At 34.6% G+C, this 18,959-nt stretch overlaps 3 protein-coding genes across 3 annotated transcripts; 1 reads left to right on the forward strand and 2 right to left on the reverse strand.

Moving 5' to 3' along the window:
• Positions 1–1,343: 1,343 nt before the first annotated feature.
• LOC142972591 (solute carrier family 25 member 35-like) lies at positions 1,344–13,636 on the reverse strand. The gene is made up of 5 exons (XM_076113839.1): positions 13,457–13,636; positions 4,400–4,690; positions 3,862–4,112; positions 3,282–3,500; positions 1,344–2,771 (listed from the first exon to the last, which is right to left on the reverse strand). The coding sequence occupies exons 2-5, from the start codon at positions 4,681–4,683 to the stop codon at positions 2,578–2,580; spliced, it is 948 nt and encodes a 315-aa protein (XP_075969954.1). The 5' UTR covers positions 4,684–4,690; positions 13,457–13,636; the 3' UTR covers positions 1,344–2,577.
• LOC142972592 (solute carrier family 25 member 35-like) lies at positions 4,944–12,087 on the reverse strand. The gene is made up of 4 exons (XM_076113841.1): positions 11,873–12,087; positions 11,165–11,491; positions 9,617–9,759; positions 4,944–8,609 (listed from the first exon to the last, which is right to left on the reverse strand). Exons 1-4 carry the CDS (start codon positions 11,935–11,937, stop codon positions 8,410–8,412), a joined length of 735 nt encoding a protein of 244 aa, XP_075969956.1. The 5' UTR covers positions 11,938–12,087; the 3' UTR covers positions 4,944–8,409.
• A 402-nt stretch (positions 13,637–14,038) lies between the features above and the next one.
• LOC142987866 (uncharacterized) lies at positions 14,039–18,826 on the forward strand. The gene is made up of 3 exons (XM_076136804.1): positions 14,039–16,471; positions 16,594–16,700; positions 17,315–18,826. The coding sequence occupies exons 1-3, from the start codon at positions 14,155–14,157 to the stop codon at positions 18,824–18,826; spliced, it is 3,936 nt and encodes a 1,311-aa protein (XP_075992919.1). The 5' UTR covers positions 14,039–14,154.
• The last annotated feature ends 133 nt before the right edge of the window (positions 18,827–18,959 follow it).

Raw genomic sequence — 18,959 nt, forward strand, 5'->3', positions numbered from 1 at the left:
TTTCAGTGTTAGATAGTTCATTTATCGAGGAAGGCTATAGGCTACATATCATTACGCTACTACTAATAGGAGCAGAGTAGCAATGAAAAATGTTATCTATACTAATATTACAAAACTGAAGAGTTTGTTTGTTTGTTTGAACGCGCTAATCTCAGGAACTACAGGTCCGATTTGAAAAAATCATTCAGTGTAAGATAGCCCATTTATCGAGAAAGGCTGTAAGTTATATATCATCACGCTACAACTAGTAGAAGCAGAGTACCAGTAAAAAATGTTACTAAAACGGGGAAAATTATGACCCATTCTCTCTTATGTGACGCAAGCGAAGTTGCGTGGGTCCAGCTATGTATGAATATTTCTTAAAAAATATGTTTTAATAATGTTTCATTGTTTTACTTATGTTTTAGAAAATATATATATTAATTACCAAAATATAGCAATTGTAACATATTGGAACGTTTTTGCAAATTAAGTTAAAATCTACTTCCATACATTAAGCCTTTTTTTAAAAACGTTCCAAGTGCATTTTTTTCATAATTTGTATGAGAAATATGAATAAATGTTAGCGACAAGTATATTTAAAAATAAAGTTTATTTATTTAGTTGCAGTGATACATACTACTTAGCTGTACTCGCTACCAAAAAAAAGCGTACCACAAAATTACAAAAACGCGATTTACTCAGTTCGACCTGCGTGTGGATTGGAACGTTCTTTCATAACTACGTCCAATTGTTGTTTAAATATGATGAATAACGTGCTAATTATAAAGTAGGCGCCTGTCAGAAATCAACATGCAACATTTCTTAATGGCAACGCTTTGTCTCAGTGAAAACCTAACTAAAATTATTTTATGCTACATATTAGTACCAACTACATAGTATTCTAACTACTGAAGCCTGCTAACCAAAATATTTACCTACTTACTGACATAACCTATAAATAACCGGTTAAATATCATGAAATAACTACTAATATTATCAAAATTACTATTTATGTTAGTCAAAACAATAGCTATGCTTTATACATTTTCATAAAAAATGCCACTGTAAATAAATTAAATATTATTTTTTTTTTAAATTTTAAACATGTCGCGTTTGCAGGGTTAAAAAAAAGTTTAAAACATTTTTTCCTTTTTTTAAATTCGAACTTTAAATATCGATATTTGCAGTGTTTTTCTAATTAAAATGTTTTAAATAACAATATAATTTACACATATTTTCCTATATTCAATGCATAAAATAGATAAAACGCAATTAAATACAAAATGTAATTTGAGGTTATGTTAAAATAATTTCACTGTTCGTTCAAAAATGAAAAAGGATTTTAAAATAAAACGACTGGAAACAATGAATAAATGTAGGTATTTATTTAACAGTTGAAAATAATGTTATAACAAAAATAAATCTTATTTTATGATTTCTTTCATTTACCATAAAAATCTCAATAACAATTAATGATATTTCTATAACAGATAAAATTCGTGTGATGTTGTTAGGCCATTTTCAATATCCTAATATTCCTGATCCTCATATACAAGCAAGTGGTTTTTGTATATAGTTATAGGTACTCAAATACCTCTATCAAGTATTATAGGTATACTAGCGGACCCGACAGACGTTGTCCTGTCTACACGTTACTAATAAATTAAGAATTAATTAAAAAAACATTGTCCAGCGTACAAAATTGTGAATCTAAACCATTCTCAGATCCCCTTGAACACACACGAAAAATTTCTTCAAAATCGGTCCAGTCGTTTAAGAGAAGTTCAGTGACATACACACTTACAGAAGAATTATATATATAAAGATTGCTTAAATTGTTTGTTGTCCAGTTTATCTACTGTACTAAACATAGGATATGGAAAACGGCCCATAATTTATTTATGAATATTGTAACTATTGTACTTACCTTTAGCTATTCATTTAAGGACATAATCTTATTTTGTACTTTCATGACGTTACATTGAACTAAAAAGTTGAGTGCGGACATTAAAACATTATGTTTTAGAATTTTATTTAAAATTATGTAAGTATGATCATGTTTATTATCGAAACTATATCACTATTTTGTTAAATGCATACCCGTGTTTTGTATAACTATACCCATACATTATAAGAGAAGGTATTTAAAAATATTGTCTTCATTGTTCTATAATATTTATAAATAAAATAAGTTCAACGTGTAATAATACACTAAAACGGATAATTTTACACATATTTACATACTATAATTATATACTTAAACACATATTAATGTATTATTTTATACATATATTTATACGCGGCCACAGAAATGCCTTATAAAAAAAGTAACTATGTAATTAAAAAAATAAAATAAAAAAGAAATTACCACTAGGCAATGGTTATTGCTTTTTAAAACATACTAGTTATAAATGCTACAACTTTTCGTGCCATCTCTTCTTATTAGCTCTACCTTTCAAACTCGCCGTACATCACTTTTACTAAACCATAAGTCTCAATAAACTAAATAAGAATAAAATAACTTGATTTTGATTGATTTTAATTTAAAAAAGCACCTACCTGCCTAATATCACTTATAACAACACTTAATCAATATTATCTTCTTAGATATTCTTCTAGAATCTTGAGCTGGTCCCAGCAGACGAGTAGCAGCACAGTATGGGGTCCTAGCCTCATGTAGTTGGCCCCAACTCCCTTGTACAAAGAGCGCGCTCCTTCGTGGCGAGTCATTTTAATGAAACAGTCGATCATGCCGGAGTATAGCTTGCCGCGGTTTTGTGCGTCGACGGCTGTAAGGGGTGAACAAGAAGTTTTAAAGTAATTAACATTTCTTGACATTGCTTAGTTGAATATACAGGTAATTCAGATAATGTTGCAGAATAAATTAAGACGGGTATATTTTTCTAGCCTAAAGACTTGAAGCCAATATTACTCCTATTTTCGGACGAGGGCCGTGTCTAGGAATGGTCAAGGTATGAAGAATCGTACATTCTACAAAGAGGATAATATATTATAAATTGTAAATTGCAAACTATTGGCTAGTTTGTAAGTCTGCTATATTTTTTATTATAAATAAATATTTTTTATTAAAACACTAAAATTAATGGACTTTGTTATAAAAGGGTTCTTCAAACCTTTTCGAAAATACATCGGTTGTCATTTTTTGCTTATAAATCTTTTATCTTTCAGGCTCATTTGCTGTAAATGGCTGAGGGTAAACATCAGTTTGAGGAGACTGAAGGAGGCATTTGCCCAAAGACCTTTTGTAAAATAAAATCTTTGATAATCTCAATACTCACGTTGATTACAAAGCCTGGTAGCCACCACATCGAAGGGGTTCAAGCACAGCGTCATCACCACCCCTCCGAGGTTGGCGCCTACAAACGACAGCAGCAGGGGACTGTTCGTGAACCAGTCGTTAGCCCTCAGCCAGTCCTTGGCGTACGTGAAGCTTAGGATCTGGGACGCCGAGCCCGCCATGCCGCGGGGGATCTGAGGGTAGACGCCACGGAATAGACCTGGAAATAAAAGAAGGACAAACTTAACTTATTATCTATGCCAAATTGTAAAAGTATACTACAAACTACGCTTTTTTGCTATATTCTTGGTAACTATTGAAAACATTCAAACAAAATTTGGACAGGTTATGACTGTGACCCAGGGACCAAAATAGGAAACTAGAGATTCGCATTGGCAGTTATTTCTGCATGCGGAAGCTGAAGGTTCGATTCCGATCAGAAAATAATATTTGTGCCATCCACATAACTTTGTTAACGGTCTCGATGTCGTTTCTTATATAAAAAAAGTAAAACGGCCTTGCACGGACACACCATAAGTAGCGGTTTTGTGTAATTTAATCTAAGCTTTTTTTCACCCTACCTTTCACCCCTTCCTTCGAGAATATCTCCATCAGTGCACTGAAAGTTCCTGCATGTTTGTGCTGGTGTCCTACAGCTATATTCTGGGCTGCCTGGCTCTGCAGCCTGGTCTTCACCAGGAAGAATGGCGTGCCAGCTATAGACCCCAGTGCTCCACCGAGCCCGGCCACTGCGGCCCCTCGGAGGATGGAGGTGTTGCCGTTCTGGTCTTTGAGTAGACCACGGCGTTCTGCTATGCGAAAGGAGCCTAATCTGGAAAATTATGGGTTTCCGTTTTAATAATATATATTTTCTACAAATGAATTGCTTTTTAGTTTATGCTAGTCGACTTCAGGAGACTTTCAGAAGGATATATTACAGTTTTTCTGTTTTAGTAATAAAAAAGTAAAAAATTGCTACAATAAAGATAAGAAAATCAATATTAGGAGGATATAAGAATTACTTAATAGAAGCTTTATTCAGATCTAGGAATTGAACCCAGTACCTTGTATCAATGAGGATATACCTACTGTAAGTCTTAACAGTTGTCAAATTCTTACCTAAAAATATTCAAAAAGAACTGAAAACCCAGCATAGCTGGGAGTCCATTCTGCAAGGCGACTACTCCTTCTGTTCTTGCAATAACTATCAATGCGTGTGGTACATTTTTATAGAAAACAGCATGTTTCCCCTTAGCTTTTAACTCTCCTTGCAGCTGTAGTCTTGTTTTAACCACTTCTATGGGGTTCGTGAATAATGTCGCAAACATAGCTGAGACGCCTCCCATACCCAAATCTGTGAGGTCACGGGTAATACCGTGTTGACTGGCTGTTTGCACCGCCATATTTTATCTGTGGAAGATTAAAAAGGGAAGGTAAGTTTTTAATTTTGAAATGTCAATTTTGGCGCCAATTTGAATAGGGAAAAAAGTTTTTTGTTATTATTTATTCGGGAATTCAACCCAATGTATGTTTTTTACACAACTTACGCATTATTTTATCATAAGTAAGCATTATTTGTAAATTTACTAGGATCTGCAGAGCAGTCTTTGATGGGTGTAATGTGAGTTATTTTTTAATAAAACACTGTAATCATCTAGTAAAACTGTTTATTCAACGTAAAAAGCATTTTTTCTAAAACATTTATTTCATACAAATGACTTTGATATAGGTACTAATTATTGTACCTATTCACTTAAAAGTGCATCACAATAAGTTTTACTGATGATATTATAAATTAAATAAAGTCGATACACTTTTAATCAATCAGATTTAATATCCTTTATAATTATCTACCAGTATACTTTAATTAAATTATTGTATGAACAACATGAAAACATCAGTACAACTTATTGCAATACACACCAATTTTCTTATTGTACCTTTGGAAGCATGATCATTCAATGTATAATGATAAAACTTAGATATATATTTTATTCTATTAATATACATATCTTAAAAGGCACTGAGATTACAAATTAGGGTTTTTTATTATCTACATATACATATAACAGATTTAATATAACATACAGATATTTTGCACCTACTTTTGATAGTTGAATGAAATGAACATATTTTTTCTTAAAAATACCTATATATGTAATGTAATTGACGATGTAATTATTATTTCACAGCTCTGATTGGTTTATTTTTGATGTTTTGCAAGGAAAAGCTTATGGGATTATATTGTATGTATGTCTAACTTAAATTAAATAGTACCCGGTACATGGCAATGGGCTCAGCCCTATTACATGGGACTAATATTGATTATTTGATTAAACATACATTTTATATACCTTCAGGTATAACATGTTGATATTATGTATGTAAAATAAATTCATAAAGTACTGGAAAGCGATATATTTGGGTAAAAAGTAATATCTTTGGTTATATTACAGCCAGATTCATAATTTGTACATTTTACTACTTATTTAATAACTACTTACTTCTATACTTATTATTCAAATCGAATAACTGTAAGAAGACAAATATTTTTTCACTACAAACTAATTATATCCAACTGCGTAAAGAAGGATTATGTGTTTTTTACGCAGCTATCTCTTTAGGAAAGGTTAATTCTACATGATTAAATAAACATAACAAATCAGTGGATATTTAATAAAAAAAAAATTTAAAACGGGTAACACTTAAACTTAGCACTGGGGCTGCCATTATAAATATAAAAAACTATTCGGGATATAGATTAAAACAGAAATTATCATTACAATTTCCATTTTAATTAAATGCTATTGATAAAATACTATACAGTAAATAAAAATGCTTAAAATACCGTATTTATTTGCGATAATACTGAATTATATTGGAGTTAATGGTTGTTCAGGTACAAATCTAAGGGAATATTGGGTTTAAGTTATATGTTAGGACTCGTTAGTATTTAATATAGCTGGAAGCTTAACTACGTATACAATTGTGAGACACTGTCCCACTGCTGGGCAATAGGTCTCCTTACATAATAAGAGAAGTTAGGGTAAGGCATTAATTCTACCTTGCTGCCTAAGTGCAAGTTAGGTTAGGTTAATCCTAAAACGCAAAATCTTAGCAATGAACGGAAAAATAAGTTTAAATTTGGACAAACTGGTTTCATATTTAAGTTTCTTAAACGATCAAAAACTATTTTTGTTGTTATAGAATTTAAAGAGGTTATGTTGATTGGTATCAAATGACAATAAATTACTGGTTAAAAAACAGCCAATTATGTATAAAAACAGATCAATTATGTAATCCTTTCTCAAATTAAACAACTTTTACTACTACAGAACCAATTTTCAACGCAAAAATTTACCTGCCTTTATTTATATTACACTGAAGTCCGTTTAAAAGAAATACATTGCACTGTATGAGTTATCAACAAGGTCATAATAATATAACAGAGACACAGTATATCGCATTATCAATATAACTAACAAAACATAATTATCAAATAAATTATTAGCTCTTAACTTAAGAATACATTTTTGTACTGATTGCATTGCCCCGAGTTTTATATAGTCTAATTTACTTTAGGAACGATTTTTTCATGGTCAGATAAGTTTATGTTAAAGTATGCAGACTTTCTAATTATTCTGCTATTTTTTTTGTGATCGGTAGTGTAAGATGAAGTCTTAAGGCTGCGTTTCCACCAGAGATGTGCGATGGAAATGTGTCGTGCGAGGATGTCTAGCTGTGCTGTGAAAATGTGTGGGTGTTTCCACCAAAGCTGTGCGATGAAAATGTGTCTACGAGGATGTGTAGCGGAGCTGTGAAAATGCGCATTATGTGTGGTGCGAGGATGCGTTGCGATTGTTAAATATAAAAGTATCTTCTTTTTCCAATTATCCATATCTATTTTACGCACTTCTACTTCCAACAAACTCCGTCTGTGGACTGGCTGGTACAGTATGCGCAAACCTCGCAACACATCCTTCTCAACACATCCCTCGCACACATCCCTCGTACACATCCCTCGCACACATTCCTCGCTTGTTTTGTATGCGCAAAAATCTAGCTCCGCTGAGCCGTTTCCACCAGAGCTGTGCTGACCGAGGCGAGGTAAATGAAGCGATTCTATTGGTTCTTTACAAACACATCCCTCGCTACGCATCCTCGCACATCTCTGGTGGAAACGCAGCCTTAGGCTGATATTTTTAGTTTAAAAAACTCTGTTAATATAAATATCTATAATAAAAGAAATCTGTTAATAAAATTTAAAAAAAGATGTCTGGTGTTTGGTAACAGGACCCTCGTCGACAGGTATTGTAGTTAGAGTTTTGCCTTCGCTATTACATAAGACTATAATTAAAAACGTGGGTGTATTTTATACTAAATCTTCAATGAATAAATTGTTAAAAATATACCTTCGAAATTATCAGACCATGAAAAAATCAGACCTTAACAATATGGTACATTATAAAACTATAATACCAAAGTCTACGTAATTGTAAAGACATATAAACAAAACAAAATAAATAATCTCACTCAAAATGAGAGAAAAATCTCATTTTTTGTTATATTGCACAAAATTAAGCATTACTGCTCAAAATAAGACGCAACTTAAATTGAGCAGCGTTTTTTAACAAGGCAACATTTTTATTGAGGCGTAATTTACTTAAATCTATGTAAGTAACATAAGCATTTAACTATCTAAATTTCTAATACTAGTGTAATAGATAAAAGCTTGATATTTTTTCTTTAAAATCCACTAAACGTTGTAAAACTGTAAGAAAAAGCAACTCGAAATTAATAAAATAAAATAAATAAATTTCTAGAAAGAGAGATAAACATAAATCCTGTCAAAAAATTAGTACTTAAACATAATTATATTGTAATGTAACCAAAAGAATAATAATATTTAAATTACATAATAACCATTTACTGAACAGTTTCAAATTGTTTGTTATCAAAAGACCGATTTTTAATGTTAAAAGTTTTGATACTTAGGCTTAAGACAGCAGCAGGCAACAACCAAATTGCTGTCCCTCTTGCACTAATGGTTTCAAATCACAAATGATATAACACCGTCTCTTTCCACTTATATCAATTTCATCTATTACACTAGTTCACTACAAATTAAACTACGCTTTATTTTCAATACTTTTCTGCAGATCTTTGAGCATGTCCCAGAATACTAATAACAGCACTGTATGAGGTGCCTGCCTCAAGTAAGAAGGGCCCATGCCTTTGTAAAAAGCTAATAGGCCTTCGGTCCTGGTGATTTTCTTCGCACAGTCTACAATTCCTGTGTAGATAAGACCCCGCCCGTTTGCGTCGACAGCTGGAAACAAATGATAACATTATTAGTGTAAGATTTTAAATTGATATATTGCAAATAAAATCTGTCTGGCAAGGATCATTTATTGACCAACTAAGACGAATTTGGCAGAACCGATAAGTTAATATGAAGAGATGCATATGGCAAAAAACTTTAAACTGAGTAAAAACAAGCCTGCATTACTTCTTTTTCGTCATTTTTCATATTCAAATATGTATTCATTGCCTATGCCAATCCTTATAGGAAAAATGCACGATACACCCCGAATACTGCGAGAATCGAACCCACGACCCCACGCTACGTAGTAACGACCTTTTATACACACCCCCAAAAAATGTCTATCATATTCGTAATATCAGGAAGTATTTCAGTGTTACAAAGTTTATCAGTTAAGTCCCCGACAAGTGGTTGATAAGTTTTCGTACAATGTACGTTGACCGATAATGTATTTGCATCAGAATTCTTATCTTGTAAAGTGGTGCTTGCTTTTACGTCTTGTATTTTGATTGATCACATTTTTAAAGGAAAATCTTAAGAAGATATCTGATTTCCTTGCCGCCAGATCATAGATTATAGACCTTATTTATTTATGGATAGAGGCTTTAAGAAAAAGGCTTTTTACGGGACAGCAATATTGTCTCCACGTAAATTTTTTTTATAATATAAAAGAAGAAAAAACATCCTTTCTGGACCAATAATAGTGATAGAGTAAGAGATAATTTTACAAGTATCATGTCATACGGCCATTTTGGTCACCAATGCCCTACCCTATAGTACCTATAGTAACTAGTCTCTACATAGTAAATATCTAGTTTAAAATACTCCATTTACTAGATTAAAATCTAGTAATCATTAACATGACTTCAGTTTACAGCTGCTCTGACATGGAACAGATAAAGAGCGGTATTCTACGACATTCCCAGGCTCCCCAGCCACAGGTCAGATAGAGAAAGGCATATAAACCACAAGGTCCCACATATGACAGACAGAGATAGATATACATTTCTCACCTTGGTTATAAAGCCTAGTCATGATAACATCCATGGGTGTCAGCCACACAGTCTTGACGAGTGCTCCGATGTTGCTAGCCACGAACGCGGAGAGGTACTTAGACTGTTGGAACATGTTGTTGTCGTCCATCCATTCTTTACATCTGAAATTGTTTAAAAAAAATTGTTAATTAACTTCAAGGAGCTTATGAAAGTATTTCTTTTCCCTTTAGTATGCAACACTATTTCGTGCTATAAAATAAAGTACACCTAAGGCTATCTGGTTGAAATAAAGTTATTTATGAATTATAGTAGGTAAGTAACTTCCTGAAATAGACATTAACATTATATCTTAAGATTTTGAATTCTATGTAGGTACCTAGTATGGAAATAGAGAGTTGACTAGGAGGACAAAATTCAGTTTAAATAAGTTGGATTTAAAAAAAACTGGACTGGATTAAAAATATTTACATGGCTATATCCTCCCCTCAATGCAGGAAAGCTCCCTTGCCCAGCAATGGGACAGTAATGAGTTAAAAAAAATTACAAAAGTATGGGATGTACCTACACTTTAAACTAGCGTAAACTATACCTAACTTTTACATTTATAAAACTGTATAGATAGCATTAGATTTAAGTTACTATGTGTGGAAAATATCAAGGTTTCTAATTAAAAATAGACTGAAGTATCTAAGCTTATCATTACGCAATACTCGTCACAGTTTCATTAAACACAAGTTAATTAGCCGTACTAGAGGTTATCTTTCATAACTAGGTTGGACACGCCTTTCAACTCTGTTTACGTCATAGGGGCTTGTCAACTTAGCAACAATAACAATTGATATGAATGTGCAAATATTTTGAACAAAAAATGCTTTTTGCAGATGACATTGTTATTTCCAAATGTAATAACAAGAGTTTAAGGCATGTTATAAACAATTAGGTTGGTAAATAGTCGAATACATTTCTTTATTTCTTTTGAATTTGTAGATGAAATCTCTTTTTAGTTTAAAAAAAATTAAATAAAAATAAATTTAACCCATTACTGTCCCACTGCTGGGCAAGGGTCTCCTCCCGTAATGAGGGAGGGGTTAGGCCTTGAGTCCACCACGCTGGCCAAGTGCGGGTTGGGGACTTTGCATGCCCTCAATAAATGTATTAAACAAATTTTAGGCATGCAAGGTTTCCTCACGATGTTTTCCTTCACCGTTGGAGCATGTGATAATTATTTCTAATACACACATAACTTCGAAAAGTCATTGGTGTGTTGCCTCGGGTTCGAACCTGCGACCACTTGCGTGGGAGGTGTCAACTTATACCACTCGGCTATCACTGCTCACTAAAAACTCACTAAAAAAAATTAAGAGAACTATTAAACGGAACGAAACATGTAGAATATAATCTGACCAAAAATCAAGCAAATGTATAGATTACACAAAAATGTCTTCATTGAAGAATAAAACCTACGCTAGTTTACTCATTCTGATGCACGAAGAAACTAAATTAGACTTGGTTAAAGAAAAAAAAATTGTAAACAAAACTACTAAAATAACTTAATGTGAAACTTACACAGCAAACGAAGCAATCTGCGATGCGGATCCAATGGAATTCCTGATCATCATTCCATGGGCACCTCTCCACAATCCAGAGAGACCATTCTTGGTATAAATCTTCTGGAATGCATACATCATGCCTGGATGTGCATGCTGGGTTCCTACAGCTATCTTCTCCGAGGAGTATGACATGAGTTGGGTCTTCACCAGCTGTAGTGGACTACCAAAGAATGCTCCACACATTCCGGATATGGACCCAACCACTAAACTGTTTACGAACTTTGTATTGTTCTTTTCATCTCGTAGTAAGCCCATATTGTCTGCATGCTGGTATATACCTAACCTAAAATAAGGTTGTTACTCAGTTTTTGTTATAAATAAAGGCATATTTAGTATTTCAATTAAAGGAAGGCTCTTTTATGAGCATAAGTTGTAAAGAGTAATAGAAAAATTTGAAGTTTGTCATTTCTAATATTTGTATCTAACGCTCAGTCAAAATTAACTGGTCTGTATGTGTGTTAAAGCAAAATTAAATAAAAAGATTTGATTAAACTCAGTCAATTACAATATTTACAATCCTAAAGTTGACCATAACTATCAATCCTGCAAACTTCAAGTTTTTCATCACATTTAAGAAAATAACATAATTACACAAAATATAGAGTTATTTTAAGAAAATAAAAGAAATACATAAATACAATAAAAGAAACATGACTCACCTTACCCCATTAACAACAAGTTGGAACCACAACGCTGGCACAAGTCCTTTCTGCAAAGCACTAACTCCATCGTGTTTCACAATTGTAAACATTGCATGGGGTATGTTCTTATAATGGACCGCATGCTGGCCTCGAGCCCGCAGTTCTCCTTGCAACTGCATACGGGTCTTCACTACGTCAAACGGGTTGCTGAAGAAACCAGCTCCCACACCGGCCACACCACCCACAAGGAAGTCCATTGTGCTATGGAATTATTGCGATATGTACCAACGAGATTTGGGTATTACCCAGTGTAACGTCTTAGAGTAGTAATCGAAAAACTACACAGGAAAAACTACTAAACTATAGTTTTAATGACACATTCCAGTCACTCTTTAATGCTAACTAGACTCAAATAGGTTACTAATTTTGTTAGAAAATGTACACAGGGAAAACCGTTATGCCTCTACTGCATGGAGCCCATAATATATGGTATTGTACCTTTGTTGTTGTACTATTTCCAAATAAAATATAACATAACAAATATTTTTCACAATTCCGTACATGGGCCCACATTCAATAGAGGGTTAAAATAATAATATACTCTTAATGACACATATTACTAAAATCTAGACTAAGACGAGTTGTTTATTCAGTTAGGTGTGTTTGTATATTCCAACATGCACAAACTATAGCAAAACAATCAATAAATGCATTTCAATTGAATTACTTTTCACTTTTAAACAACACACACTCTTTAACTCACACTAGTCAATTGCATTACATCTACGAGTTACAATTTAATTTAAATTCAAATTATATCTAAGAAATGGTTATGTAAGGTATTGTAAATCATAGCTTATAATGCTTATATTAGCACAACACACTATGAGATCTGTTATACAGGAAGTGCGAGACACTTATTAGTATAGCGCAAATAGTTACAATATATGTATATCAATTGTATCTCAAATCAGTTGTGATAAGATAGAAGTAATAGGTATATTTTATAGTAATAGTCATTTGATATCAGTTGAATGTCAGTATATAAACTAATACCTGAATCAATTTTGAAATTATTAAGTTTAACATATTGGTTAGTCTCCGATGCTCATTTTGTGGACTAAAGATTGGCAAGGAGTCCTATTGAAGGCCTAACTTTTCCCTTATATGGGTAGTAGAATATGTGAAATTCAATTAAGAAGTATTTTTTTTTTGTAATGTTATAAACTTTTAAAAATCATTGTCTCCTGAAACCTATTTTCCCAAGAATATTAAATTACTTACTTACTAATAAACTTTGATAACTTTTGCAATAAAAACTGTGTAGTTAATTTATTAAATTTCAATTACCGCTGTAAATTTTTAAAAAGGTTTCACGACACAAACTGCGTATAATGTCCACTCAAAATATTTTTTTCAATTGCAAAAACACACTACGCACTTTAGTTAAAAAGACCGTAATAAGCATATTTACGTAAATTAATGATGTAAGTCACAAATCACACGACACTGAAGTCACTACACACGTTACTTTCGTCTCAACATCCATTAAAAAAATAAAAACATTATCGTCACTTTAGAACGAACACAAAAGACAAATTACTTACCTAAAATTAGACTATTTGTCTCAATAAATTATGCAATCATCTGCTTTGTTTCATTATTGAAAACTGGATCACCATTATGAGTCGCTTTTGGCTGGACTGCGCTATGGAAAACTTATTTTTAAAATAAATATAATGATTTCGTAATGCAAAGATTTTCTTGTCAATGCAATGTCAAACTGACATGAGAGTTTGACACAGATCAGCTGGTTGATTGCGTTTCGTTTCACTACGTTTTACTGCTGCGCTTAGCTTAACAAAGCCAAGTTAAATATACCTTTTCTTAACTTTATTTTGAGTAAGAATACTTACTTCCCATTTTATCAGACAACAGCAGCCATCTCTTTGGTGTTTCATCCCTCAAGCGTAATAAATATTTGTATGTTTATTTTATTTTATAGGTTTAGGCCTTCATCTTTTTCTGACCAAACTGTATTATAGCTATGACTGAAGTGTGATTAAAGGAAATGAGACCGTCTGTAAAAATAATTGGTAGAATGTTGGTAAGTAAATAATAATTTACAATCAAAAAGGTTAAAGTACTTAAATTAAACTTCATTCAGTTCATAGGCTGGTGTAAAAAAATAATTTTGACAATCCGTATATTGTCAATTTTCTGTATTTTTTATTTATATCACCAAAAATGCACAAATTACTTATTATGTAAAATTATAAGCAGAAGTAACTAAAAAAAATTGAAAATGTCAGTAACAAGCGGCATGTTTATATTTGAAGTGGTGATAGAAAAAGTAAACAGTCTGGTAGAAAGTCGACACTTGGTCATAAGGAGTGACTTCGCCGATGTGTTCTCTTTAGAATTAAAAGATCCTAAGACGATGCATATTGTTATACCAGAACCACCTCCTTTACCACCAGATCCGCCTGGAAAAAAAGCAAAGAAACCTCCAAAGCCTAAGAAAGGAAAAAAAGGAGCAGTTGAACTTCCTCCTCCAGAACCAGTTATCCAATCAGGGCAGTCGGTATTGTTCTCAAGTAGCGCTGAAGTTCTTATACAGAACATGAGGAAGTTTCCTATGGAAGTCTCATTATGGAGCAAAGAGGATAACTTACAATATATAGGTTCAGTCACTATACCATGGGATCAGATGTTCTTGTCATATTTGCAAAAAATCACCGAATGCGAAGACGCTCCACCTGTGACCCTGAATGAGGAATATAATATTTTTGAGGAAGGAAAAGCTAAATTAATGGCAAAGATATCACTGCAAATAAAACTCTCATATTTGACTGATAAGGTAACTGCGGCGTTTAGAACCTTGTCCGAAGATCCTACCATTAGGAAGTGCCTATACACAGGAATGAATTCTAAAACCACATCTTACATCTGTACTATGAAGACAACAGATGAAGATTTCGAAGAAAACTGCAATAAGATCGAAAATCAGTTTATTGTTGATAAACCTAGTTTGAAGGCAAAGTCTGCTAAAGTCAATTATGCTGATTATAAAAACGCTCCTGGTGCCAACCTTACATTCTTCAATGAAGGAGATTACTGTTGCATGGGTCACGCAGATAAACCTCCCGAATCTATATACAAAGCACCAGAGACTTGTCCGGATGTCGATCACATTATTGACTATGTAAGAAAAATAATAGTGTCGTGTAACGATAACATGCGAATGCTTACTCCACGCCCGACGATAAGACCGAGAATCAAAGCTACGGACATTGACAGACTGTGTTATTGCAAAGAGACTGCTTGGCCTAAAGGAGAACTGGCTGAGCGATTTAGGAAGGAAGCACAAAATGATCCGTGTCCAATATGTATAGATGCCGGGAAGAAAGTCGAAGGTGCCCGAGGTGCTACGTTTGACATTGCCAATATAAGAGGCCCATGTGGTAGAGCGGATTGCCGAATTGCCAGAGACATGAGAGCTTACCTAGAGAATCTTGTCGACGAAGACAACATTGAATTTGATATAAATGAAGTTGTCGGACCATGTGGTAGCAAAGATTGTACACTGGCTGATAAAATACAGAAGTTTCTGCGTCATGAAGGCGAGTTTACCGAAGGAGAGACGTTCGAAGGTCTTTCTACTCAATGTGCCTGCTTACAGAAAATGCAAAAAGCTCTCACTAAGAGAGAATCGTGCGCCTCAATCTGCAGCAAAGACTGTGAACTTACTGAAAGTGATGCTTCTCATTGTGGAGGTGCGGCGTGTCCTTACGCCAAGAATAATAAAAAAGTTTACGATGTATTTTACTTCACTGTGGAATACGATTTTGATAAAAAGTCCGCAGCTAGTGAAGAGGTAAAGTCTGACCCGGAATCTGGGAAGGGAACTTACCGATATTGCCCTCCCACGTGTCCTGGTCTGAAATCTGCGGAGAGGTCAACGTGCTCTAAAACAACGTGTTCCACTAGCACTTACAAAGATCCTGGTGCCAATACCATCTCAGAGTGTGTATCACCAGTATGCCCAAGCCGGGATGAGTTTCCCCCAAGCCCTGCAGATAGCAAAGTAGAAATTAGTTTTGATGATATCAAGAACCCTTGCTGCGTTAAATCTTGCGACGTTGCTGAGAGAGTAAAAGACTTCATAGCTGACAGTGTGCAGAAAAATAAAGCTATGAAGAGTAAGGATTTGGCTGATGAAGATCCTTGCTACTGCGACTGTGTATGTACTTTTAAGTTTTCTAATAAAACTACTTATTGCGCTGTGTGCGGAGGCTACGAAGCCCTCGGTAGTGACACAAAGGATCTACCGGACTACTCGAGACCTCATCCTTGTCCCGTGTATCATAAAATGTACGATAGGAAGTACATAAAAACCAAGAGTCCATGGCCAGAAGAAAATGTGCCGCCGGAACAGAAAACTCCGAGTGCCAAAAGTTCAAAAGCCGGTTCTAAAGCGGCGGAGAAAGCCGCCATGGCGAGAAGCTCGAGGGTCGGTATCACTGAGAAAGATACGCAAGGAGGTGTTAAGGAAAAGGCTAAAAAGGCCAAACAAGAGAAGAAGCAAGTTGGAAAATATACTGCTAACTTTGTAGAAGAACGTGCGTATTGTACTGCATGTTTATTTATATTATAAACGTTGCATATTTAAGTACCTAGATATCAATGGCGGAAGATAGAATTGTCACAATGACATGTAATTAAGTAAATATTGATATTTCAGCGGCGCAACCGCCTGTAGAGAAGAAGCCCGAGCCCAAGTACCCGTACCCTGCCGTTCCAAAGCATATGGGGTGGAACTGGACCGCTGAAGATATCCCGGGGTTAAAGGTACTATTTTAATATTTTATTTCTTCTTAAGTTCTTTTATTTTTATAACAACTTTGCGCGCGACTTATTCTTGTTCTAGAATCATGTGTTTTTAATAGTATTTTTTACTATCTTTCGTTTTTTTTAAATAGAGCCAGTGAAGTCGTTGACATCTTGGTGAGTCTCTTTATTTTGTTTTCTTTATTTTTTGGTATCGTCATACATTCTTCCAACCCATAAATAATTATTTTCTCCGTATGATCGTAATAAACAAACTCTTTCATGGAATAATAATAAAAAGGTTATAGAGATAATTATCCCTTAACTTAATATCTTTCACAGATTTCAGGTAAAATGAAACTGAATAAACCCAGGAAGTGAAATAAAATGGAGTCAGTTTTGCCGCTTCAAGTGCTTTAGGACGTCCAAGATGAAAAAAAACAATAAGAACATTCCGCTGTTACTGAATATTTTTATAAACTGGTCAAATTCATTGTAAAACAGTTAAATAACATCTGATACAACTAACATTTAATAAACATTCCAGTCTAAACTGTTGTTTTATTTCTGCTAGATTACGATATACCGTTAACTTTTTTAAACGTGTTTTGCTAAAATTCTTGTCACTTTTCCAGCCTCGTCCCAAGTGGCGTCCAGGAGCAGCAAACAAGATCTTGGTAAGAAGATACAGAGCTTTGAGAGAAGGCACAGACACAATCGCTAAAAAGAAACGAGCCATGCTACAGCGCAAGAAGAAAATTGACGTCAAACCAACATTAATAGTAACAAAACAAGATGGCGAATACACAGTCGTGATGGAGGTCTTCAAAAAGTATTCCAAAGAGCGGCTCCTTTATCAGTACCCGTATGATGAGACGAAAGCACCGCTCACGTACACTATAGGAAAGACTGAAGAGGAGAAGAAGAAGGTACAGCAACAGCGTGAGAGGCAAGCCAGGAGGGAAACGAGAAGAAAGAGCCGTCTGCTACAGTCTACCTTCAGGGATAAGTGCCAAGAGATTTGTTTGAAAGCTTACAATCAAGCGATTGGCCTACTTCCCTTACCAAATCCTAACAATCCCGAATGCCCTTGTTTCACTGATGACGCCGGTCCCAGTCCACCTATAGATTCTTGTTCATGTTCAGACGAAGGTTCGATATCTAGTAGTGATACTGACAATGATGAATGGGTTATAGAATTCACCCCACCCGCAGCACTATGGGATGCGAAAGCTAAGCACCCGCCAGTGCTGACAGATAACGAAAGTCAGTACAACTACTTGGACTACAAAGTTAAACTTTTCGATAAAAATGGTAATCCAATACCACGGTACTTTAAATCCCACGAAGGTAAGCAGGAATGCAGTGACTTGGGCGGTTTCTGGGGGCCAGGTAAGGTATGGTTGGAGATCAACAAAGATGGGTACATAGGACCAGATAACCGGTGGGTGCCGATGAATTTTACGGGTCCCGATGGTATGGCTTATTCGGCTGAGGAAGGTTCCTTCACTGACAATTGCGGGCAGTTACTGAAAATAGGAGTAGATGGATATATTGACAAAGATCTGAAGTGGGTATGGTATGGTAGAAGGAGAGGGTCCAAGAGTGTAAAATCGACTGCGACTGTACCGTCGAAAAAGTCACCTGCCGATGCCCAGAGAGAAAAGGCTGAGTCTAAGACCAAACAGGTAAGACCACCGACTCCTCCACCAGGAAAAGGAGGACAGAAGAAACCTGAGGCCAAGAAGGTAACCACAGTCGCACCTACGAAAGGTGCATCAGGTAAAGGAAAAAATCCTCTAGTAATGAGTGTTTCGGTTAATTACGAATTGAACCAGCTCCCAAGATTCCGCAGAGACCGTAGGAACGGACCTTATGTGGATCCTAAGAAAATGGCTAAATATCGTGAGATTATGGAAGGATTGCAAATGTATGATGATATAGGAGAGCTGAAACCGCCAGTGAAGACTAATAGAGCTTCGAATACTCCGAGGAAAAAGGTATTGCCATTTTATACGCGCAAGAGGATGAATACTTTACGGTCATATTCAAACATGCCGGTTACCGGGTTGATCCAGAAGGGATCTACGTCAGAATCAACGCATGATACGCCGGGTGCGTTATATTACAACAAATCTGCAGGGTAGCTTTATAGCAAAGAAATGTAATATGTATTTTTAAATTATTTAGTCACAGTTTTATTAATAAATCATTTTATTGATTTACTTTGATAGTTTCATTTTTACTTAATTAAGTAACAAGACGAGATATTATGAATAG

The sequence above is a fragment of the Anticarsia gemmatalis genome, chromosome 4 (assembly GCF_050436995.1).
Source record: "Anticarsia gemmatalis isolate Benzon Research Colony breed Stoneville strain chromosome 4, ilAntGemm2 primary, whole genome shotgun sequence".
NCBI classification, from domain to species: domain Eukaryota; kingdom Metazoa; phylum Arthropoda; class Insecta; order Lepidoptera; family Erebidae; genus Anticarsia; species Anticarsia gemmatalis.

Coding starts and splice junctions, on each gene's coding strand:
- LOC142972591 (XM_076113839.1), bottom strand. CDS start 4,683: ATGGCGGTGCAAACAGCCAGTCAACACGGTATTACCCGTGACCTCACA. Junction 4,113..4,399: donor TTCTTTTTGAATATTTTTAG/GTAAGAATTTGA, acceptor ATAATTTTCCAG/ATTAGGCTCCTTTCGCATAG. Junction 2,772..3,281: donor TACCAGGCTTTGTAATCAAC/GTGAGTATTGAG, acceptor CACCCCTTACAG/CCGTCGACGCACAAAACCGC.
- LOC142972592 (XM_076113841.1), bottom strand. CDS start 11,937: ATGGAGTTAGTGCTTTGCAGAAAGGACTTGTGCCAGCGTTGTGGTTCC. Junction 11,492..11,872: donor TCCAACTTGTTGTTAATGGG/GTAAGGTGAGTC, acceptor ACCTTATTTTAG/GTTAGGTATATACCAGCATG. Junction 9,760..11,164: donor CAGATTGCTTCGTTTGCTGT/GTAAGTTTCACA, acceptor AAACAATTTCAG/ATGTAAAGAATGGATGGACG.
- LOC142987866 (XM_076136804.1), top strand. CDS start 14,155: ATGTCAGTAACAAGCGGCATGTTTATATTTGAAGTGGTGATAGAAAAA. Junction 16,472..16,593: donor TGCTAACTTTGTAGAAGAAC/GTGCGTATTGTA, acceptor TTGATATTTCAG/CGGCGCAACCGCCTGTAGAG. Junction 16,701..17,314: donor AAGATATCCCGGGGTTAAAG/GTACTATTTTAA, acceptor TCACTTTTCCAG/CCTCGTCCCAAGTGGCGTCC.